The sequence below is a fragment of the Halichoerus grypus genome, chromosome 1 (assembly GCF_964656455.1).
Source record: "Halichoerus grypus chromosome 1, mHalGry1.hap1.1, whole genome shotgun sequence".
Classification (NCBI taxonomy): domain Eukaryota; kingdom Metazoa; phylum Chordata; class Mammalia; order Carnivora; family Phocidae; genus Halichoerus; species Halichoerus grypus.
In genome coordinates this window covers 149,205,310-149,230,524 of record NC_135712.1, presented here as the reverse complement: position 1 = coordinate 149,230,524, position 25,215 = coordinate 149,205,310, and the positions used below count along the sequence as shown (strand labels likewise).

Below are 25,215 nucleotides of genomic sequence, written 5' to 3'. Positions count from 1 at the left end.
AATAAATACAATCTTTAAAAAAAAAAAAAAAAAAAATATTTATTTTATCTAAGATGCTTTAAAACATTTTAATTGAATATATCTTTACAAAATAATCCTTTTTGAAAGGGATGATTTGAATATCCTTTTACAATAGGCTAAGTGAGCTAAGGGTTATTTTTTATTCCTTCCCAAATTCCCAAATTTCAATCCTAAAGATCCTGTACTTCATAGGTTTAACTAAAGAAGTGGTTTCTGATTGAAAGAGCAGCATCATCCCTTCATCTCCTTGCTTTTAAAGTGTTTCCTAACAACTCTAAAAGCTATTTTTGACCAATGTAATGGTCAGTTCAGTTTATTTTACAAAATTAAAGGACTTTCTAATTTCATAATTAAGTTATTGATTAAATGGGCATTACATAAGAATTACCTTTTTATTCATCCTCCCACTCCCTGGGTTTTTGATTTTGTTAAATCTCTGAGATAGAAGATCCCGACTTTCTGTTTTTAAATGTTATAATGTTCCTTTTTAGTAAAATATGGAAGTTTAACTCAAAATATAAATATTTGTCCACCTTTTCAGTAAATACAGTAGTCTTTGCTATCCAGAATGCTTCAGAAGTAGATAGTTTCATTTAGATAATTTCCTGGATAATTAAAGTTTTTATATACCTCCTAATATGTCTGTTTTACTGTGTTAGTAAATACTATATGTAAATCTAAATAAGTCTGTCTTTGGTTGCAGGCTTCCTTATTATAAGGATATAAAAAATCATCTATATGATTCAGACATTGAAGGCAAAGGAGAACAGACTGAGATTGTGCTGACCCTAAGGTCTACAGGGCTCTGGCACTCTCTCATCCTGTGCACATGCACGTTGACCATCCGCTTTCTTCCGGTGATCCTGGGCATAGCCTTGTTATCTTCAGCATAGAGCTTCCTTCCCCTTTTGTTGCTTGAGATGAATCTTTTTTGCCTCTCTAGAGCTGGATGCTTTAGAATAGTAGAGAATGTAGGATCATGTGAAAGGCTGACTAGGCAGATGAGGCTACCATAGCCTCCTGCACTCTGTTCCACTCTGATGATGTTTTTTTAATTGAGATTAAATTCCTATAACATAACATTTACAGTTTCAAAGTGGCATTTCATATATTCACAGTGTTGTACACTCATCACATCTCTCTAATTCCATGACATTTTCATTATTCCAAAAAGAAACCCCATACTCATTAAGCAGTTACTCCCCCATGTTCCCTCTCCGCCAGCCCCAGGTGACCGCTAATCTGCTTACTGTCATTATGGATCCATTTATTCTGGATATTTTGTATAAATGGAACCATACAATTTGTAACCTTTTGTGTCTGGCTCTTTTAGCATGATGTTTTGAAGGTTTATCTATGTTGTAGCATGTTTCATACTTCATTCCTTTTTGTGGCTGAATCTAATGATTTTTCTAAGAGCATGAAGATCTGTTTATGTAATTTGTTTGGAGTAAGACCTGGTGTAGACTATTGAGAAGAGGATAGTTTTTGGAGTCATCTGGATCAGCCTGGATTTACATCCAGGCTTTGTCACTTGCTGGCTGAAGGACCTTTGGAAGTTAACCTTCCAGTAACTCAGATTTTCTCTTTGTAAAATGGAAATAATAATACTTGTTTTGTGGGGGTTTACCAGTATGTAAATCTTCTAGCATGGTGCTTTGCACATAGTAGGTGCTCGTTAAGTTTTAAGTAGTTTCTGGGGGCAGCCATGGAAGATGGGAAGGTCTGCTCAGCTTACTTTGCTTAGGTCCCTACCTGAAGGGAGGGAAACAGATGGACCATTATGTAGACTAAGGTCCTAGGGATGTTGTCGCTCTGTCTCTTTACTTGCTGAACTTTTGAAGGAAGGATTGATATCTTTACTTACCCTGCTCTCTAATTTGCTGTCTTTTGGACACACTTCCTCATAGTTTAGGCTTGTCCATTCTTATCCTAGGGACTCGTCTAGCCAACATTTTCATATTGTTTTATTTTTTTGAAGATTTTATTTATTTATTTGACAGAGAGAGAGAGAGACAGCGAGAGAGGGAACACAGCAGGGGGAGTGGGAGAGGGAGAAGCAGGCTTCCCGCAGAGCAGGGAGTCCAATGTGGGGCTTGATCCCAGGACCCTGGAATCATAACCTGAGCTGAAGGCAGACACTTAACGACTAAGCCACCCAGGCACCCCTTCATATTGTTTTAAAATTAAATTCCAGAAATCAGTTTATTTTCTTAGAATCCTTTTTTGTTTGTTTGTTTTTTTGCTAAAAAAATGACGCATAGAAATAAATAGCTCTGGTTAATTGATTGATGGATTCCATTCTGTTTAGTAGATGTGTGTTCATAAATACCATATGCTTTTTTGCTTCCCTACATGCAGAGAGGCAACCTGGAATGGTGGAGGGATCACAGGATATCATCCCTTACTTGCTGTGTGACTTTGGACAAAACTGCTTTTAACTTCTTAGAGCCTCAGCTTTCGCATCTTTAGAATTGTGTTATAATGAATATCTCCTCTCATAGGGTTCTTGTGAGGAGCAAGTGAATTTAGAAGTATGAAAATACTCATGATTTTTGAATCACATAAAAAGATTATTATGATACAGAAACGAAAAGGCTTTTTCTGTACCTGTCAGCTCTTGGATAGCACAGACACTAAATTTTTAATTGTGACATTACAAGGGAAGAAATAATGAAGCATCAGGCTGCTTTGGATTGGAATGCTTTCCCAAACATTGAGAAAGATGTCACTTTTTCTTCTTCTTCCTCCCCCTCCCCCCACCTTTTTAAATTTTGTTTTCAAACAATCTTTATACCCAGCGTGGGGCTTGAACTCATAACCCTGAGATCAAGATTTGCATGCTCCACTGACTGAGCCAGCCAGGCGCCCCTCTTTTTTATTCTTCTTGGTCTGAGACATCTTTCAGAAATAAAATACCGCTTCTCTAGTTGTCTTTGCCATTCCAAGTCAGTTTGTACTATTCTATGACACTCTCAGGAGTTACTGAGAAGTATCTTGAAAGTAATGGGCGAGAAACATTTCTTCTTAAGTTTGGAATGAATTTTGCCCCTAAATAGATTGACTTTCAAAGCTGGTATGCTTTTACTTTGTTAGACATTAGACTGGAAGCTACCTGTCCCTACCCTCTGTCAGTTAATGCAAGTCTTTTACCCCTGTCAAGTTGCCTTAGTATCTATTCAGTTCTCATAGTTTCTTCTTTTTTTCTTTTCTTTTCTTTTTTTTTTTTAAAGATTTTATTTATTATTTGACAGAGAGAGTGCACAAGTAGGCAGAGAGGCAGGCAGAGGGAGAGGGAGAAGCAGGCTCTCCGCTGAGCAGGGAGCCCGATGTGGGGCTCGATCCCAGGACCCTGAGATCATGACCTGAGCCGAAGGCAGACACTTAATGACTGAGCCATCCAGGCGCCCCTCTCATAGTTTTTTCTTTTGGTCTAATGATAGGATATGAGTTATATTAATAGGCTTCCTAATATTAAGCCAATTGTTCGTTCCTTAAATCAACTCAACTGATCAGATTGCATTATTAATATTCTGCTGTACTCACTTTGATAGTTACTTTATATACATGTCTCCCAACTCTGTTTGTAAGGGGAGTGGCTTGTATTTTTCTTTTTGTGTTGTCTTTATCAGTTTTTATTAGTTGGGAAGCTTTTTATCTTCTTCCCCTCTCTTTTTTCCCTCTTCCCCTCCATTTATTTAGATCTTCTTTAATTTTTTTTTTTAAAAAAAGTATGCTTTTCAGAATATAAGGTCTGTACTACTTTTGTTAAATTTATTTTCAAGTATTTTATTCTTCTGGATGTTACTGTAAACGGGATTGTTTTCTTAATTTCATTTTTGGTTTTCTCATTGTCACTGTAGAAATAAAATTGATTTTTGTCAATTGATCTTGTATCCTGCAACCTTGCAGAACTCATTTATTAGGTTCTAATAGTTATTTAGTAGATTACTTAGTATTTTCTATGTACAAGATCCTGTTATCTGCAAACAGAGGTAGTTTTATATCTTCCTTTAATCTGGTTGCCTTTTATAACATTTTCTTCCTAGTTGCTCTGGCTAGGACCTTTAGTACAGTGTTGAACAGAAGTGGTGGAAGCAGACATACCTATCTCATTCCTGATCTTAGGGGGAAGGTATTCAGTCTTTTTGTCTTTAAGTATGATGTTATCTGTTGGAGTTAGTAAATTGCCTTTATTATGCTGAGAAAGTTCCCTTTCTTTCCTAATTTGTTGAGCATTCTTAGAAGCAGTATTTAATTTTATCGAATGCTTTCTTTGTGTTTATTGAAATGGGCATGTGGTTTTGTCCTTTATTCTGTTGATATGGTGTATTATATTAATTGGTTTTTGGATGTTAAACTAACCTTGCATTCCTGGGATAAATCCCACTTGTTCATGGTGTACATCTTATATTGCTGGGTTTGATTTGCTAGTATTTTATTGTGGATTTTTGTGTCTATATTCATGAGATGTTGGTCTGTGGTTTTCTTTTTTGTGATGTCTGGTTTTGGTATCAGGATAATATTAGCCTTATAAAATGAGTTGGGAAGTATTCCCTCTGCTTATATTTTTTGGGAAGAGCTTGTGAAGATTAGTAGTAATTATTCAGATGTTTGGTATAATTTGCCAGTGAAGCCATCTGATCCTGGGCTTTTCTTTGTGGGAAGTGTTGTTTGTTGTTGTTTTTTTTTTAAGATTTATTTATTTATTTGAGAGAGTGCACATGAGTGAGCATGAGCTGGGGGAGGGGCAGAGGGAGAGGAGAGAGAAAGAATCCTCAAGCAGACTCCCCACTTGTTGAGTATGCTGAGCATTTTCAGAATTAGAATGGTGAGCTGATCTTTCTTTCTTTCTTTAAAATTTTGTTTATTTTATTTGAGAGAGAGAGAGAGCATGAGAGAGAGAGAGAGACAGCAGGAACAGGGGGGAGAGGGAGAGGCAAAAGCAGACTCCCCCCTGAACAGGGAGACCAGTGTGGGGCTTGATCCCAGGACCCAGAGATCATGACCTGATCTGAAGGCAGACGCTTAACCGACTGAGCCACCCAGGCGCCCTGCTAGCTGATCTTTGAAGACTTATTTTTCTTAAGCAGGTGCCCTAGGACTTAGTAGAAATTCCTTGAATCCATATTGCTGCTTCCTGGTTTCCTAGTCCGATATAACTTTCTTCCCATTTTTATATACCGTTGGTCTTTTCAGTAGTGATTAGGGCAAGGGAATGTTAACAGCTTGTGCTGATTTGCTACTTTTTTGTTTAGAGACTTTATATATAGTAGATATATTTATATAGACAAAATGGTCTTGAATTTATTCAAAATGATTTACCAAGGGTGCCTGGGTGGCTCAGTCGTTAAGCGTCTACCTTCAGCTCAGGTCATGATCCCAGGGTCCTGGGATCGAGTCCCACATCGGGCTCCCTGCTCAGCGGAAAGCCTGCTTCTCCCTCTCCCACTCCCCCTGCTTGTGTTCCCTCTCTCGCTGTCTCTCTCTCTCTGTTGAAAAATAAATAAAATCTTTAAAAAAAAAAATGATTTACCCATGGTCTGTACTGAATGAATATTTTCTCATCTGCTGCTGCTGTCAACATGCTGTAAACAATTTTATTCTTGGATCTTTGATAGAGTATATTATGACAAACACTTCTTAAAATGTACATTGTTGGAAATAAAAGCAGAATGAGTTTAATGTCCCCTACTAGTAAGTAAGTGTTGTAGCTGACATCTGTATATAACAGTATCTAGGAAGATAGAAACAAAACTTATACACACTTGCTAAGGTACTAAACTTTTTAGAGACCCGCCTCTACTAGGAGATACATTAATTCATAGGAGATATGCTAATTTGTTACATACAGTGAATGCTAGTGGATGCCGTAGGGCAGTCATTAGGACTTAATTTTCTCTTTGAACTCTGGTTAAGAAGGATGAAATAAGTCAATCAGAGAAAGACATGTATCATATGACCTCACTGATATGAGGAATTCTTAATCTCAGGAAACAAACTGAGGGTTGCTGGAGTGATGGGGGGTTGGGAGGGATGGGGTGGCTGGGTGATAGACACTGGGGAGGGTATGTGCTATGGTGAGCGCTGTGAATTGTGTAAAACTGATGAATCACAGACCTGTACCTCTGAAACAAATAATACATTATATGTTAATAAAAAAAAAAAAGAAGAAGATAGTAGGAAGGGAAAAATGAAGGGGAGGAAATCGGAGGGGGAGACAAACCATGAGAGAGTATGGACTCTGAGAAACAAACTGAGGGTTCTAGAGGGGAGGGGGGTAGGGGGATGGGTTAGCCTGGTGATGGGTATTAAAGAGGGCACGTACTGCAAGGAGCACTGGGTGTTACACGCAAATAATGAATCATGGAACACTACATCAAAAACTAATGATGAAAAAAAAAAAAAAAGAAGGACTGGGAGGGTTCTGTGCTGCCAAAGTTAGATTTAGTGCTGCAAGACAGGAGCTGAAGTGGGGCTCCCAGCACTGGAGAAAAGAGGTGGAGAAAAGCTTTCGCTGACTGCTGCCTTGAGCTCTCTGTGGCCCATTATGAGAAGCTGGTGTCCCTAGGGAGGCCTCATGACCAAGAACTGAAGCAAACTCACATTGGCTTATTGTGACTGAGTCAGTGATAGCCCCTATATTGCCATAGGGCAGGAAACTCAAACTGGAGCCTAGGGAATCAGATTGACTGGATAAGGAAAGATGAGTGCAGAAGGAAGGAGAAAGATGATACCTTCCTCAAAGTGAACCTGTAAATGAAAATTCTAAAACAAATGCTAGGAAGGCAGCCAATAAAAACAGGAATTGGAATATAAATTTATCCTAGATGAAATTCAAATAATAGAGTAGTCTAAAAAGACTTTAAAACAAATATCTTTAATAAGATACATGCAGTAATAATTCTCTGAAAAAGAAAATAAAATTATGGGGGAAAAACAGACCAAAACAAAAGTAGATTAGGTAGATATGAAAAAGAACCAATTAGAAATCCTTGAAGTGAAAAAAAATTTGATATAAAAACATAGAATAAAACTCAGACAAGTCCCAATTCATGGGAAAATCAGGGTATTTAAAAAGAATACAGAGTAATCCCACCAAAAACTCATAGAGATAAAGAAATATATATATGTGAGAATAAGAGACATTATCTAATGGGAGTTTTAGGTATCTTCATGAATGTTTAGACATAATATAACTTCAATCAGTGTTAGTTCAACTGATGGCTTCACGTAAGGACCACGGAAGAGGTGACTTAAGTTCTTAATAGATTTCGATTAGAATTTGAACAGAGTTTGAGAGATACAGAGTTGAGACAGAATTTGATTGAGAATATTTGGGAACTGATGTAAGATTTTCATAGGCATAAGAAGCAAATGACAAGAACAGCAAGTGGGAAGAAAGGCTCTTTAGGTTTTGAGGTAGCTGTCAATGGAAACTAATTTTGATACACTTGGCTTTTACTTGGGCTAGGGGCAGGAGTGTAAATTGTTGTTTGGCAGCATCTTCCTTTGAAATGTTTGGTCAGCATGTTTTTCTATACTGGGTATCCGCTTTTGTGTTTTTTCCTTAAGATTTCAAATATACTCTTTACTGTGAAATTTTAAATTATTTTGTTGTGGGCCAGAGTGACTTCATTTCAAATGTTAATTTTGGAAGCCTAAGAAGAGTGAATTTGTATAGCCCTTAATTTAAAATCACATCCATTTCAAGGATGACCTTTCTGAGTTGCCAGGAGAGTTCAGATTTTCAGCAAGAGTAGAAACTTGGATAGGTTGAGTGCCCAGAGCCAAACAGGCATCTAGTACATTTTAGTACACCACTATTACTTAACTTTTAGGACCAAATGAAGAGTTACTGGAGGCTCTATAGTCATATCCATAACTCTACCATACTGAGATGAAAAGTGTAAGTTCTTAAGCTTGTGCAACATTTATTTTCTGATATAAGTTCTTTATTTATATATAATATTATAACATAATATACATTAATTGCAGTTTTAATATTTGTAAAGGATTAGTTTTTTTAGTTTTTATTTTGAAAAAATCATAGATCCACAGGTTTTAAAATTTTTTTAGGGAGGGCCTATGTACCTTTTACCCATTTTCTTCCAAAGATGTCTTGTATAACTATTGTATGCTATCAAAACGGGGGAATTGACATTGGTAAACTGTGTGACATCCACAGAGCTTATTCAGATTTCAGCAGTTTTACATATAAAAGTTCATTTTAATTATAATTTCTTCTAAATCCAATTCATGATTATTAGTATTTTGGTGTATATAGTTTCTGAAAGAAGACTGAAGGACAGAAGAGAATACATATTACAAGAATTAGTATAAAAGAATTTATCCTTAAAACTTGTTATATGAATTTCAGTTTCAAAAGTTTCCTTTGTACATATTGGAGAAAACTATTTTTGTTTCTAAGTACAAAATAAATGATTTAAAATTTTATGTGTTTTGTCCTCCCCATAAATTTCAATGCTGTCTTTTTGAATGTATAAAAATGGTTAGTATTTGTTATATTAAGGCTTTGTGTTCTTTACCATGTATGGTTTTTTATTGGATTAGACTCTTACACCAAATTGGCAGACATGCGGTGTGCAGTGGTGGCTGTTGCATATATCGTTTGTATGCCAGTAAGCAAGTTGGTTCAGGTTGGGCTTTGAGTTTCTAAACGGCTCAACTCCTCTCCATTGCTAACCTTCCCAGTAACTTGTTATTTCTGTGGGTGGAGAGATGGTAGCAGTTGCAGTGGGGCAAGACCACTGTAGTGTTGTATATGCTGCGTGGAGAGAACACTTTGCAGCATGCTCTTACTGTGATCTCTTTTTCATTATTTGTTTTATTTTTATACCTCTGCTTCTTACACTGAATGAGACAGCTACTAGCCGGGATGATAGCAGAGCCTGCTTTTCTCTCTGAGTATACTATTTTTGCTTTGGATTCCTCCAAACAGCCTAAAACACAGACTGACAGTGTGGTGAGTCCTTCCACCGCTTTCTGCATTCCCTTTGTGGGGAAGCAAAGTAACTTGATAATTCTAGAAGCAAATCTCATGCTGCTTGTCACTGACTGTCTCTCAAAGCATCTTCAGTGCCCTGTTGCTAACCCTGCTCTAAAAAATCAGAGTGAATTGCTGAATTCTGATGGCTGGTGTGTTTTCTGGTAGCTTTCTAACAACGACAAAATAACACTGTTCTCATTAATGTGGTGAGGACTACCTTCAACTTGGTCTAAACTCTAAATTTTCTCTCTAGGGAATGTTTGCACATTAACTAAAAATGGTATGTATTACTAGAAATCTCTGTCTTACTATTGGTAGGAGGCCAAGAATATTTTGAGATGTGACTCAAATTTTAAGAAAAAAAAAAAGCATTGTATGTAAATCCGTAATTGAACCATTGAGCAGGTAGGTGGATTCTACTGTAACAAATAATTACATCTTATTTTGGGAGAATACCAGTTTTCTATATATTAAACATCTGAAAGGAAGTAATTATCTCATTATTTTTCAATTGACTGAATTCATACAATTTTGAATCTTGTGTATAATTTCACTCTGAGAAAGTAGACTGTTTTCATATGTGTCTTAAGTTCTTAATATAGGAAATTTAAAAACTTACAGATGTTTGATTGCCCAGTAAGGATAGCTTTTTTTGTTGCATTGGACACTGACTGACTTGGGATTAAGGTTTTCCTAAATGATGAGAACTGGTTTAATTTCCTAAGTAGCTTATGATGAAATTAGAACATTTCTGTACTTAATCCATGCAGCCAGTAAAAACTTGGTCTGCATATGGTCAGTAGTAATCCTAAATTACATTCTGAACTTGGGTTTGTTTTTTTTTTAATTTTTTTAAAAGATTTTATTTATTTGAGAGAGAGAGAACAAATGGGGTGGGGGCAGAGGGAGAGGGAGAAGCAGACTCCCCGCTGAGCAGGGAGCCCAACATAGGGCTTAATCCCAGGACCCTGGGATCATGACCTGAGCCAAAGGCAGACGCTTAACCTTCTGAGCCACTCAGGCACCCTGAGCTTGGTTTTAGAGAAGAAAGCACCTGAGGGTTTTAGTGGCGCCCTAGCTTGGATCTTAGGGCAGAGGGTCTCTCCTTCGTTCTGGCTATAAGTAACACTTCACTATTTTCAAAACTGGTTTGAGAGGGAGACAGGAGTCCCAGTTAAAGATAACTTACCAATTTACTTTAAAAACACAAAATGATATTACTTTATACTTCATGTAATAGTAACAGAGACTTAAAAGAAAAGAGCTCCAAGGCCCACTTCCATATACATAAAAGTAACTTAAGTACCTCTTCTATTGTGAAAAATGCTAATGATTTTGAGATAGAGGCTTTTTAACTATTTAAAAATAATTTAAGTAGACTAAAAGTTTTCATTAATCTTATTTAAATTTTGTTCAGATAAAAATTTCTCTCCATGTAACAAAGGGAAACCATAGCATAACCTATAATGGAATACAAATTTAGTGAGGGTCTACTTAGGAGTTCATCAGCTGTTGACTTTTAGCTAATTCAGTTTTTTGAAAAATGACCCCGAATTCTAAAAATTGCTTAGTGCTCAGCGGTCAATAAATAGTTGTTGAAAGATTGAACAAAACATAATTGAAGATAAATCTGGCAGGGAACCTGTGTGTGCTCTTAAATTAAATGCACGTTAGAGTAGAAGAATTTTTCTCTTGTCTTAGGATTGCCTCCAGGAGAAAGTGTCGGTGACAGTTGAGTATTGACATGTGTTGAGCTTCTCTCTGGGAGAAGGACTTCAGAAGTCTTTTTATACTGAAGGAAGTAACTGCATAAGGATTTGACAAGCATATACTGAACTTCTACCACCAGTCAGGCAGAAGTTAGGTCCTGGGGACCAAGACGAAAATACAGGGTTCCTGCCCTCCAAGAGTTTATGGTTTAGTATGGAGACATATGCTTGAAATACAAAGGAATTAAACCTTCACAGAAGAAAATATAGGTATAGGGAATGTGTTAGCCCTCAGGCAAGCCATATGAAGCTTCATTAAAGAAGCTGCATTTGAAAGTTGAAAGGTAAATGAGAATTTGCTGGGCAGAAATGAAGAAGGCATTTCAGGTAGTTTCAAAATCTTTAATTTGCTTATACAGTTTTGTAATTTAAATTTACAAGGTAACATGACCAATTCTTTCTTTAACTGCCATGCATTTATTTAGATATATTGTATAATACATATATTGAAATATATATGCAGGGAGGGAAAGTTTTTAAATGTTAGGTTGTGTTTGTCTGGTAGGGCGATAGGTCAAACAATTATAGAATAGCTTTTTGTATGGATCACAATCATGTGTCAAGTAATTTAGAGTAGAATATGGACTCTCTCACCACTCTTCCTCCTAACTTAAAATATTTTAGGGAACCATTTCATTTCCTTTCTCCATAATTTAACTGTTAATTTTCAACATATGGACTGAAAGACTTGTCAAACTCTATAAAGTATGTTTTTGATTGTATAGTGTGTAGTGTAGTATATTTTTAGGGCCAGCAAGCATTAATTATCACGCTACACAAATATAGCCGTATATACAACTTGCAATTCTTTGAAATGGCAGAGAACAGGAAGATAAATGTTATGTTCCCCCAACTTTTCTCCCCTGTGTAACACAAAGGAAAATGTCTTGGACTGATAAAATTTGATGACTTTTTTTTTTCTTTCCCTGAAAGAAAGAGAGAGAGAGAGTGTGTCTGCATACAAGCAGGGGGTAGGGGGAGCAAAGGGAGAGGGAGAGAGAGAGTCTTAAGCAGGCTCCACACCCAAAACTCTTTTTATATTAGAGGGAGAAGGTATTTCAGTTGTTATTAGAGAAAAATCCAAACCAAAAGTGGAAGTAGTGATAGTGGTATAAGAACTCTCTCACGTCCCCCAATATCCTCAGTTAATAACTCATCTTATTTATTATCATACACCTGCACTTCTCTAACCACCGACCCACACATGCACACCTCCCTTCCCCTGTCTCCATCTCTGTTGCATTATTAGCAAATTTCAAAACCTTATTCCATCTGAATGTTTTGGTATGTATTTCTAAAAGATAATGACTAAAAATATATAACACAATACATTTATCACACCTAAAAATTAATAATTTCTTAGTATCAAATACCTAATGAGAGTTCAAAAATTTGAGAACACTTGCAAAGCCAAGTGCCTTCTCCACTTATATTTAAGAATAAGTAAGGTCAGTTATTTGACCCTTCCTTGGTCCATTATGGAAATGTATGGGAAATGTCTTAATTTAACTACCAACTTACTGAAACATAGTGGCTAGTATTTGCTCTAATGCTTTGTTTAAAATTTAAAAGTTATTTTATCATGAGCTATTTATATAGCTCTAATTTTGGTTAGTGTATTACGAAGGCAGTATAGAAGTTTGCATCTCGAACAATCTCATTCATTATCATGGAACCAATGCCAGAATGATGTAGTGTCACTTAGAACATTCATCATACTAACAGAACAAAACAAAAAGCTTTCATGTGTGGAAGATTTTTTAATTATAAGTTTTTCTGAAAATTGCCATAATAATTTCATTTAGATTGCTGGTTTCAGATGAATGAGGCATTTCCATTTCTTGTTAGGAAGATGTGTTTCAGGTCTTAGCCCAAATAACTTTAATTTGAGTATTATCTTATCATAGGGAACATTTGACATTTTTCTGGATAGTTGTCTATTTGAATGAGTTTTGCTAATTGAATCCCTGATGTTAATTTTGTCATGGGGGACAAAACCGGGAACATTATAATGGGGAGACGTATGTGATTAGTTTAAAATAAACTTTGCTACATACTAATCTTTGCTATTTAGTTACATATATTATAGCAAAATAAATTTTCTAAATACTGACCATACTAGTTTTGCCTTGCATGAAAACATTCTAATAAATGAACTAATTTTGTTTGATAAATGTATCTAATAGGTCTTGGTACTTGGTTTTTGTTCTTAACAGTTTTAAAAGCTCAGCTTTTTGTTTCTTTTCTTTATGATGTTTCTTTGTTTTTCTTAGAATGCATCTATCCAAGCCACGAAATCTTCCGACAGTGTTAATGGAAGTGAACCAACAACTCCTCAGGTCTGTTACTGATGTTGTTTTAGAAAATAGCAAGTCGTTTCAGAGTGTTGGTCAATCTATATTATTAGCACCTGACTTTCTATTGAAATAGTGATGTCCATACATTTCATATAATATGTATGGTAGATCCAGGTTGGTTGATGCTTTCTTGGAAACAGTTTTAAATGAAAGTAGTTCATGTATGTACACCAGTCATGTAACATGCCATTGTTACTCATTTAAAAAATTAATGGCAGTGAAGAGAAAAATTTTGAAAAAAAGGAATCTGACTTTATAGTTGTAAAAGATTATGGACAGTTTATATCTGAAGACATTGAGTTACTTAATTTAGAAGGTGGGGATATGGAGGAAATGGGATTTCTCTTAAAGTTTGCTCTAATGCATAGTATTTTACTTGTGTTATCTTTGATTTAGAAGTTATTTGGGGAGTACAGCTCAAGTGACATTTTTTTACTCTTTCCAAAAAAGAAAGAAAAAAATTCATTAAAAACGTCATAATGGCAGCAGTGTCTGAGATGAACATTTGTTTACTTTGGCTTTGATGATGATATAATCATTAACCTGGCCATTCTCAGCAATCTCTAATGTAGGGCAAAAACATTTTTAATCTGTGAACCTGGAGCATGTATGTAGACAATTTATGAGCTAAATGATTTATGAACTAAATTATGTAGACTAAACATTCTAAAGTATTGTCTAGCAAACGTACGGATTATAGCTTCCCAAAGTCCATGAACAGATTCTGTGAACTGAGAACCTCATTCCTTTCATGGGGGCTGGTCAAGTTCTAGGCGTAGTCCAAGTCCCTGAGCTTGTTGACTCTGGCTTTGCCCAGACTCCCTAGTTAATTCAAAGTCCTCTACAAATACATCATTTTCTATGAGCGCCATGAAGTAGGGGTAAAATATTTGGATGCACCAATGGTACTGGACAGACCCGGTAATCTTTAGTGAATATTATTAAAAAATATTATTTAGAATGCCTATTTTTCTCTCTTATAGAATAGTCCGGAATGACTAAATACTGTTATGAATACAAAAACTAGAATGAATGATAACCAGCTTTATAACACATTTAGGAGAAATTTAAGTTTTAATTAAGGTGAAGAATGAGCATGCATAATGTTCAGGAAGTAAGCCCACTGAAGGCTTTGAACTTTCTTTAAAAAATACAACTATTTTTCTAAAAAATAATAAAGTAGTATTTATTTACTATGTGTCTGGCATTGTTAAACATTTTACATATATGATCTCATTTGATTCTAATAAGGGAGATGCCTTTACTCAGAGTCTATTTTTCAAACATTTTTTTAAAAGATTTTATTTATTTGAGAGAGAGACAGACAGACAGACAGACAGAGAGAGCACACAAGCAGGGGGAGCTGCAGAGGGAGCCACAGAGGGAGAGGGAGAAGCAGGCTCTCCACTGAGCAGGGAGCCTGATGCGGGGCTCGATCCCAGGACCCTGTGATCATGACTTGAGCCGAAGGCAGACGCTTAACCGACTGAGCCACCCAGGTGCCCTTCAGAGTCTATTTTTAAACACATTTCTGACAAGTTGGTTGTTGGCTGTTATTAGCAAATTGGGAATAATGTATATTCTTAAAGGGGGTGGAATGCTTACTATAATTGGGCATCTTGACAGCAGCAGGAAATCAGAGTTGACACCAAGGTAGAAGAAGAGATGGTACAAAGCAAGCCCAAGAGTTCGTAAACATAGCTGCCTGTGATCCCCTTATTACTGGGTCAGACATCCTACGTAAATCAGTTGGTTTTGGCACACAATATCATGATTTAACAAGCATTTATTCCTTTTTTCTTTTCCTCACAGTATATTATGAAAATTTTCAAACATATAGAGAAATAGAACTTTAAAGTGAGCATCTGTGTACCTACCACCCACATTCTATCATTGGTACTTTACTATACTTGCTTTATCACAAATCTGTCCCAGTATACATTCTTCTATCTGCCCCTCAATCCATTTTATGTTTTTGATGCATTTCAAAGTAAGTTGCAGGCCACAGTATCCTTCCCCCTAATATTTTAGCATGTACATCATTAATCAGAGTTCAGTGTTTGTACTTAAGTATTAATGCTTTAATTAATTTAAGAAGAGAGAAAGGGAAATACCATATATAAGAATTCTCAAGTTAAAAAAACAAGTTAAGTCAAATTTTAAAGGACCTTGATATGGAATTGACTAGTTTCAGAGGTTTAATTAGTGGTATAATTATGTATATAGCTACTAAGGACACACAGCCTAGTGGTTCTATAGTAATGAATCATGATGAAAATTTACTTTAGTTAATTTATCTGACGAAAAGGTAGTTATCTCCCTAGATTTTTTTTTTAGATTGAAGTATAATTGACATACAATATACCTTTAGTTTCATACTAGGTGTACATCATAGTGATTTGATATTTTTATATGTTAGGAAATGATCCCTCTGATTAATCTAGTTACCAGAATCTGTCACCATACAAAGTTATTACAGTATTACTGTGTTCCCTATGTTGTACATTACATCCCCCTGACTTCTTTCTTTTGTAACTGAAAGATTCTACCTAATTAATTCTCATTATGTATTTTGCCTTATTCCCCAGACCCCTCCCCACTCTGGCAACCAATAGTTTGTTTCCTGTATCTTTGAGTCTGTATTGTTTTATTTTTTTTTTTTTAGATTCTACAGATAAGTGAAATCATATGGCATTTGTCTTTCTTTGAGTTATCTCATTTAGCATAATACCGTCTAGGTCCATCCATGTCACAAATGGCAAGATTTCATTCTTTTTACATGGCTAAGTAATATTCTTATATATATATATTCCTTTAATATTCCTGTTATAAATATAATACATATATATATATATCACATCTTCTTTGTCCATTCATCTGTTGAAGGACACTTAGATGTTCCTTCTGTATCTTGGCTAGTGTAAATAATGCTGCAGTGAAATGTAAGGATACATATATTTTCTTTGAGTTGGTGTTTTCATTTTTTTGTTTCAGGTAAGTACCCAGAAGTGGAATTGCTGGATCGTATGGTAGTTCTATTTTTAATTTCTATTTTTTGATGAACCTCCATACTGTTTTCCATAGTGGCTATGCCAGTTTACATTCCCACCAACAGTGAGCCAGGGTTCCCTTTTTTCTACATCCTCACCAGCACTTGCTATTTTTTGTCTTTTTGATAATAGCCAATCTGACTACTGTGAGGTGATACCTCATTGTGGTTTTGGTGTGCATTTCCCTGATGATGGTGAGCATCTTTTCACATGCCCGTTGGCCATCTGCATGTCTTCTTTGGAAAAATGTCTATTCAAGTCCTTGCCCATTAAAAAAATTTTTTTAATATTGTGTAAGTTCTTTATATATTTTGGATATTAATCCCTTATCAAATGTATGATTTGCAAATATCTTTTCCAATTCAGTAGGTTGCCTTTTCGTTTTGTTGATGGTTTCCTTCACTGTGCAAAAAGCTTTTTAGTTTGATATAATCCCATTTGTTTATTTTAGCTTTTGTTACTCTTGCCTGAGGAGACTGGTCCAAAAAAATACTGCTAAGACTGATGTCAGAGAGCTTAGTGCCTATCTTTTCTTCTAGGAGTTGTGTCCTTTTTTGAGGTAAATTTTATGTAAATGAAATATACAATTCTCAAGTGTGCATTAACTGAGTTTTAACAAATATATATGCCAAACCCATATGCTAAACCCATACAGAAATAGAGAACATTATCAACACCCCAGAAAGTTCCTTTATGGTTCTTCTCCCTCCTAGAGGCAATCTTTTTTTAAAAATTTTTTTATTGTTATGTTAATCACCATACATTACAACATTAGTTTTTGATGTAGTGTTCCATGATTCATTGTTTGTGCATAACACCCAGTGCTCCATGCAGAACGTGCCCTCTTTAATACCCATCACCAGGCTAACCCATCCTCCCACCCCCGTCCCCCCCAGAACCCTCAGTTTGTTTTTCAGAGTCGTCTCTCATGGTTCGTCTCCCCCTCCGATTTCCCCCTCTTCATTCTTCCCCTCCTGCTATCTTCTTCTTTTTTTTTTTCTTAACATATATTGCATTATTTGTTTCAGAGGTACAGATCTGTGATTCAACAGTCCTGTACAATTCACAGCGCTCACCATAGCACATACCCTCCCCAATGTCTATCACCCAGCCACCCCGTCCCTCCCACCCCACCCCCCACTCCAGCAACCCTCAGTTTGTTTCCTGAGATTAAGAATTCCTCATATCAGTGAGGTCATATGATACATGTCTTTCTCTGATTGACTTATTTCGCTCAGCTTAACACCCTCCAGTTCTATCCACACTGTTGCAAATGGCAAGATCTCATTCCTTTTGATGGCTGCATAATATTCCATCGTATATATATACCACATCTTCTTTATCCATTCATCTGTCGATGGACATCTTGGCTCTTTCCACAGTTTGGCTATTGTGGACATTGCTGCTATAAACATCGGGGTGCACGTACCCCTTCGGATACCTACATTTGTATCTTTGGGGTAAATACCCAGTAGTGCAATTGCTGGATTGAATGGTAGCTCTATTTTCAACTTTTTGAGGAACCTCCATACTGTTTTCCAGAGTGGTTGCACCAGCTTGCATTCCCACCAACAGTATAGGAGGGATGCCCTTTCTCCGCATCCCTGCCAACATCTGTCGTTTCCTGACTTGTTAATTTTAGCCATTCTGACTGGTGTGAGGTGGTATCTCATTGAGGTTTTGATTTGGATTTCCCTGATCCCGAGCGATGTTGAGCACTTTTTCATGTGTCTGTTGGGCATTTGGATGTCTTCTTTGGAAAAATGTCTGTTCATGTCTTCTGCCCATTTCTTGATTGGATCATTTGTTCTTTGGGTGTTGAGTTTGATAAGTTCTTTATAGATTTTGGATACTGGGCCTTTATCTGATATGTCATTTGCAAATATCTTCTCCCATTCTGTCGGTTGTCTTTTGGTTTTGTTGACTGTTTCTTTTGCTGTGCAAAAGCTTTTTATCTTGATGAAGTCCCAATAGTTCATTTTTGCCCTTGCTTCCCTTGCCTTTGGTGATGTTTCTAGGAAGAAGTTGCTGCAGCTGAGGTCAAAGAGGTTGCTGCCTGTGTTCTCCTTTAGGATTTTGATGGACTCCTGTCTCACATTGAGGTCTTTCAACCATTTGGAGTCTATTTTTGTGTGTGGTGTAAGGAAATGGTCCAGTTTCATTCTTCTGCATGTGGCTGTCCAATTGCCCCAACACCATTTGTTGAAGAGACTGTCTTTTTTCCATTGGACATTCTTTCCTGCTTTGTCGAAGATGAGTTGACCATAGAGTTGAGGGTCCATTTCTGGGCTCTCTATTCTGTTCCATTGATCTATGTGTCTGTTTTTTGTGCCAGTACCATACTGTCTTGATGATGACAGCTTTGTAATAGAGCTGGAAGTCCGGAATTGTGATGCCACCAGCTTTGCTTTTCTTTTTCAACATTCCTCTGGCTATTCGGGGTCTTTTCTGGTTCCATACAAATTTTAGGATTATTTGTTGCATTTCTTTGAAAAAAGTGGATAGTATTTTGGTGGGGATTGCATTGAATGTGTAGATTGCTCTAGGTAGCATTGACATCTTCAGCATATATGTTCTTCCAATCCATGAGCATGGAACGTTTTTCCATTTCTTTGTGTCTTCCTCAGTTTCTTTCATGAGTATTTTATAGTTTTCTGAGTACAGATCTTTTGCCTCTTTGGTTAGATTTATTCCTAGGTATCTTATGGTTTTGGGTGCAATTAATTGTAAATGGGATCAACTCCTTAATTTCTCTTTCTTCTGTCTTGTTGTTGGTGTATAGGAATGCCACTGATTTCTGTGCATTGATTTTATATCCTGCCACTTGACTGAATTCCTGTATGAGTTCTAGCAGCTTTGGGGTGGAGTCTTTTTTGGGTTTTCCACATAAAATATCATATCATCTACAAAGAGTGAGAGTTTGACTTCTTCTTTGCTGATTTGGATGCCTTTGATTTCTTTTTGTTGTCTGATTGCTGTGGCTAGGACTTCTAATACTATGTTGAATAGCAGTGGTGATAGTGGACATCCCTGCCGCGTTCCTGACCTTAGGGGGAAAGCTCTGTTTTTCCCCATTGAGAATGATATTTGCTGTAGGTTTTTCATAGATGGCTTTTATGATATTGAGGTATGTATGCTCAAAAGGTCTCAACCGGTACCAAAAGATTGGGATCATTCCCTGCCTATTTTCAGACCACAATGCTTTGAAACTAGAACTCAATCACAAGAGGAAAGGATGCTGTACTTTGTCAAATGCTTTTTCTGTATCTGTTGAGAGGATCATATGGTTCTTGTTCTTTCTTTTGTTAATGTATTTTATCACGTTGATTGATTTGCAGATGTTGAACCAACCTTGCAGCCCAGGGATAAATCCCACTTGGTCGTGGTGAATAATCCTTTTAATGTACTGTTGGATCCTATTGGCTAGTATTTTGGTGAGAATTTTTGCATCCATGTTCATCAAGGATATTGGTCTGTAATTCTTCTTTTTTTTTTTTTTTTAAAGATTTTATTTATTTGACAGAGACAGAGCGAGAGAGGGAACACAAGCAGGGGGAGCGGGAGAGGGAGAAGCAGGCTTCCCATGGAGCAGGAAGCCCAATGCGGGGCTCGATCCCAGGACCCTGGAATCATGACCTGAGCTGAAGGCAGACGCTTAACGACTGAGCCACCCAGGCGCCCCTGTAATTCTCCTTTTTGATGGGGTCTTTGTCTGGTTTGGGGATCAAGGTAATGGTGGTCTTATAAAATGAGTTTGGAAATTTTCCTTCCATTTCTATTTTTTGGAAGAGTTTCAGAAGAATAGGTATTAATTCTTCTTTAAATGTTTGGTCGAATTCCCTGGGAAGCCATCTGGCCCTGGGCTTTTGTTTGTTGGGAGATTTTTGATGACTGCTTCAATTTCCTTAGTGGTTATAGGTCTGTTCAGGTTTTCTATTTCTTCCTGGTTCAGTTTTGGTAGCTGATACATCTCTAGGAATGCATCCAATTCTTCCAGGTTATCTAATTTGCTGGCATAGAGTTGCTCATAATATGTTCTTAGAATTGTTTGTATTTCTTTGGTGTTGGTTGTGATCCTCTTTCATTCATGATTTTGTTGATTTGGGTCATTTCTCTTTTCCTCTTGATAAGTCTGGCCAGGGGTTTATCAATCTTGTTAATTCTTTCAAAGAATCAGCTCCTAGTTGCGTTGATCTGTTCTACTGTTCTTTTAGTTTCTATTTCATTGATTTCTGCTCTGATCTTTATTATTTCTCTTCTGCTGCTGGGTTTAGGCTTTATTTGCTGTTCTTTCTCCAGCTCCTTTAGGTGTAGGGTTAGGTTGTGTACTTGAGACCTTTCTTGTTTCTTGAGAAAGGCTTGTATTGCTATATACTTTCCTCTTAGGACTGCCTTTGCTGCATCCCAAAGATTTTGAACAGTTGTGTTTTCATTTTCATTGGTTTCCATGAATTTTTTTAATTCTTCTTTAATTTCCTGGTTGACCCATTCATTCTTAGTAGGATGCTCTTTAGCCTCCATGTATTTGAGTTCTTTTGACTTTCCTCTTGTGATTGAGTTCTAGTTTCAAAGCATTGTGGTCTGAAAATAGGCAGGGAATGATCCCAATCTTTTGGTACCGGTTGAGACCTGATTTATGACCTAGGATGTGATCGATTCTGGAGAATGTTCCATGGGCACTAGAGAAGAATGTGTATTCTGTTGCTTTGGGATGGAATGTTCTGAATATGTCTGTGAAGTCCGTTCGGTCCAGTGTGTCATTTAAGGTCTTTATCTCCTTGTTGATCTTTTGCTTAGATGATCTGTCCATTTCAGTGAGGGAGGTGTTAAAGTCCCCCACTATTATTGTATTGTCGTTGATGTGTTTCTTTGCTTTTGTTATTAACTGCCTTATATAATTGGCTGCTCCCATGTTAGGGGCATAGATATTTACAATCGTTAGATCTTCTTGTTGGATAGGCCAAAGCTTTAAGTAGGATATAGTGTCCTTCCTCATCTCTTATTACAGTCTTTGGTTTAAAATCTAATTTGTCTGATATAAGGATTGCCACCCCAGCTTTCTTTTGGTGTCCGTTAGCATGGTAAATGGTTTTCCACCCCCTCACTTTCAATCTGGGGGTGTCTTTGGGTCTAAAATGAGTCTCTTGCAGACAGCATATCGATGGGTCTTGTTTTTTAATCCAATCTGATACCCTGTGTCTTTTGATTGGGGCATTTAGCCCATTTACATTCAGGGTAACTATTGAAAGATATGAATTTAGTGCCATTGTAGTGCCTGTAAGGTGACTGTTACTGTATATTGTCTGTGTTCCTTTCTGGTCTGTTTTGCTTTTAGGTTCTCTCTTTGCTTAGAGGACCCCTTTTAATATTTCTTGTAGGGCTGGTTTCGTGTTTGCAAATTCCTTTAGTTTTTGTTTGTCCTGGAAGCTTTTTATTTCTCCTTCTATTTTCAATGACAGCCTAGCTGGATATAGTATTCTTGGCTGCATATTTTTCTCATTTAGTGCTCTGAAGATATCATGCCAGTCCTTTCTGGCCTGCCAGGTCTCTGTGGATAGGTCTGTTGCCAATCTAATGTTTCTACCATTGTAGGTTACATATCTCTTCTCCCGAGCTGCTTTCAGGATTTTCTCTTTGTCTCTGAGACTCGTAAGTTTTACTATTAGATGTCGGGGTGTTGACCTATTTTTATTGATTTTGAGAGGGGTTCTCTGTGCTTCCTGGATTTTGATGCCTGTTTCCTTCCCCAAATTAGGGAAGTTCTCTGCTGTAATTTGCTCCAGTATACCTTCTGTAGAGGCAATCTCTTAAACAAGTTTTGCTTGTTTTAGAACTTTACGTAAGTAGCCTCATGTGTGTAGTATGTACTCTTTTGTAGGGCTTCTTTCACTCACCATAGTGTTTTTGAGATTTAATCCACGTTATGGTTATCAGTAGTTTGTTCCTTTACATTTTTGTGTAGGATTCCTTTGAAGAGATATTGTACAGTTTATTTACCTGTTAATGGACACCTAGGCTGTTTCCAGTTTTCGACTGTTATGAATAGAACTACTAAACATTATTGTAGAATCTTTTTGTGGATGTGTGTTTTCATTTCTTCCTTTTTCTTTTTGACTGTTATAGATTGTGTACTAATACTTTTTGATGATTTCTAGAGTAACATATACTGTATCTGTAAAATGATGTGTTTGATACATCTCATTTTGACCAAAGCGTTGAATGTTTAAATATCTCTTATTAGATCATCATTGTCATATTGACAGATTAAGATATAACTGAACAAATGTGTACTAAGTAGGTGCTTTATGGAAAGCACTGTGACAAAGAGACAGAGATAGGGAATATGGATTCTTTTCTAAATGAGCATAAAGTCTGGGGTGAGGGTGTGTGTGTGAAGAAGAGATAATGACAGGAAAACTTAGTGCTTACTGCATATAATACACTATTTTAAATATTTTAAATGTTTTCATTCATTTAATTCTCATATAACAATCCTACTAGGGTAGTACTGTTACTATTTTCATTTTGAAACACAGAGGCTATAAAACTACAAACTACTAAGTGGTAAAGCTGCAATTCACATCAGGGAATTTGGTTCACAGTCTGTGTTTTTAATCACTGTGCTGTGATGTCACTGTAGTTATTCTGGGGCATAAACAGCTCAGTTGTTATACTAGCATGTAAGTAACTAATGGTGAGTTGGAATGCAATAAGCGCTCCAGTAATGGTTCTAGTAAAAGGTAAGGCCATCAAGAGAGGTTATTTCTGATGAGTGAGATCTGAGGTTTCCTAGAAGAGCTGACATTTGAGCTGAGTTCTGAAGGATGTCTGGGTTTTCCTATGCAGGGAAATTATGGGCAGTGGTACAGAGGCACACAATGATGCATTTGTTCCGGGGCAGGAAGTTGCCTGTTATGACTCAAGGTTTTGGTACATGGAGGGGTGAATTTACAGAGAAAAGGGTCTTGGAAATGGGAACCTTAAATATAAGCTAAGGATTTTGAACTTTATATTAAATGGGAATCCAGTTTAAGAATTGGAATGAAATGGTCTGGATGATGTTTTAGGAAGACAATTCTGTGGTGACAGTGCAACAGGGTAGATTGGGGTAAGAGATTAGAGGCAAGAGAACACAAGGCTGCTGCAGGTATCCAGCTGATAAGAGGATAAGGGTCTGAACAAGAACAGTGTTGGGGGAATAAAAGGAGGGGTTGGAAACAGGGTCAAACGGGAGACAGAAAGGAATTAAAAGTAACTCTAATGTGTTCATTTATTTTTGCGTATACATTTCTCCCTCTCTAACCCCTTTCAGTTTTTTCAAAAATGAATTATAAATCGGTGAATGTCTTTGGATCAGAAACCTGACAACAGTTCGCACCAGTGGGAGTTTAGTTTTTCACATATCAGAAGGCCTGAGGATTAAGGGCCCTTCTCCCTTTAGCCTCTTGTCCCCCCACATCCTTGCCACTGCCTTTCACCCTCACTACTACAAGTTGGCCTCCAAGAATTGCATCTTCATTTTATTTTATTTTATTTTTTTATTTTATTTTTTTAATATTTTATTTATTTATTTATTTGACAGAGAGAGACACAGCGAGAGAGGGAACACAAGCAGGGAGAGTGGGAGAGGGAGAAGCAGGCTTCCCGCGGAGCAGGAAGCCCGATGCGGGGCTCGATCCCAGGACCCTGGGATCATGACCTGAGCCGAAGGCAGACGCTTAACCGACTGAGCCACCCAGGCGCCCCGCATCTTCATTTTAGATAGGAGGAAAGACCGAAGACAAGGACTAAAGCCATATTCCTTTTTATAAAGAAAATAATACCTGTCCTAGAAGGTTCTCTTTTATAGATTTCCACTTAGTGTAAATAGTACAATAGTGGCTGAACTTATTACACCTTTGTAACCAACACTCCAAATCAAGTAACAGAAATTACCAGTATCCCAGAAGCCCTTGTGCTCCCTTCCATTCCCTGCTCTTACTCCCAAGGGTAACTTCTATCTGACATCTAGGTTAATTTTGCCTGTTTTTGAAATTTATGTAAACAGAATAAAAATGGGTACTCTTGTAGACGTCTGTCTTCTTTTGCTCGATACTTTATTTATGAGATTCGTCTATATTGTTGTGGTTGTAAATCATTCTTATTGCTGTCTAGTATTCCATTGGTGAACAGACTGCAATGTATCCATTCGGTTATTCGTAGTCATCAACAGTAGCTTCAAGTTTGGGGCTATTTTGAATAAGGTTGCTATAAACTATCTAGTTTGTCTTTTGTTGAACATATTTACACCTTTCTATTGAGTATATACATAATAGTGAAATTACTGATTCAGATTGTGTACACGTGTTTAGTTTTAGTAAATACCGACAAATAGTTTTCCAAAGTGGACTGCTCCACATCCTTACCAATACTTCGTGTTTTCCATAGTTTTAATTTTAGCCATTTTGATGGATGTACGGTCATATCTCCTGTGGCTTTAATTTGAATTTGGGAAGGTGAATGTTTTTACCTGGGTGTATTGTTACTCTGAACAAAACTGGGGTCTGGTAAAAAGAAAGAAAGGAAGATTGGATATCAGATGGTAGCCAGTATATATTGTTCACCTTAAGCCAGTCATACTTTGGAGTACTACATATGTCTTGATTTATTACTCCTCACAACTAACCTATGAGGTGAGTAGTTGTTATCCCCATTTTACTTATGAAGAAACAGAGGCACAGAAGGTTAAGTCACTTGTTCAAGGTCGTATTGCCAGTAAATGGGAGAGCTAAGATTTGGTCCCAAGATGTCTGGTTTCATAGCCTGTGCTCTTAGCTACCACATCATATAATCAGAAGACTCTGCCACATAAGCTTGTATATGACATTCTTATTTGTAAGTTTGTTTTTTGTTTTAGTCTCCTTTCTCTAATATTAATGACCGTTGCTAATGTTTATTGAGTATTTGCTACATTGTAAGCACTTTGCATGTATTAACTCATTAGTCCTTGTGGCCTCCATATGAGGTGG

General features: G+C 36.9%; 1 protein-coding gene across 1 annotated transcript in view; it reads left to right on the top strand.

Moving 5' to 3' along the window:
- The window catches only part of GOLGA4 (golgin A4), a 104,343-nt gene that overhangs the window by 20,703 nt on the left and 58,425 nt on the right, over positions 1-25,215 (top strand). Inside the window, exons 3-4 of the mRNA XM_078059182.1 lie at positions 8,909-9,007; positions 13,074-13,139. Of these exons, the coding sequence (XP_077915308.1) occupies positions 8,909-9,007; positions 13,074-13,139 (165 nt within the window). The remainder of the gene's footprint in view (positions 1-8,908; positions 9,008-13,073; positions 13,140-25,215) is intronic.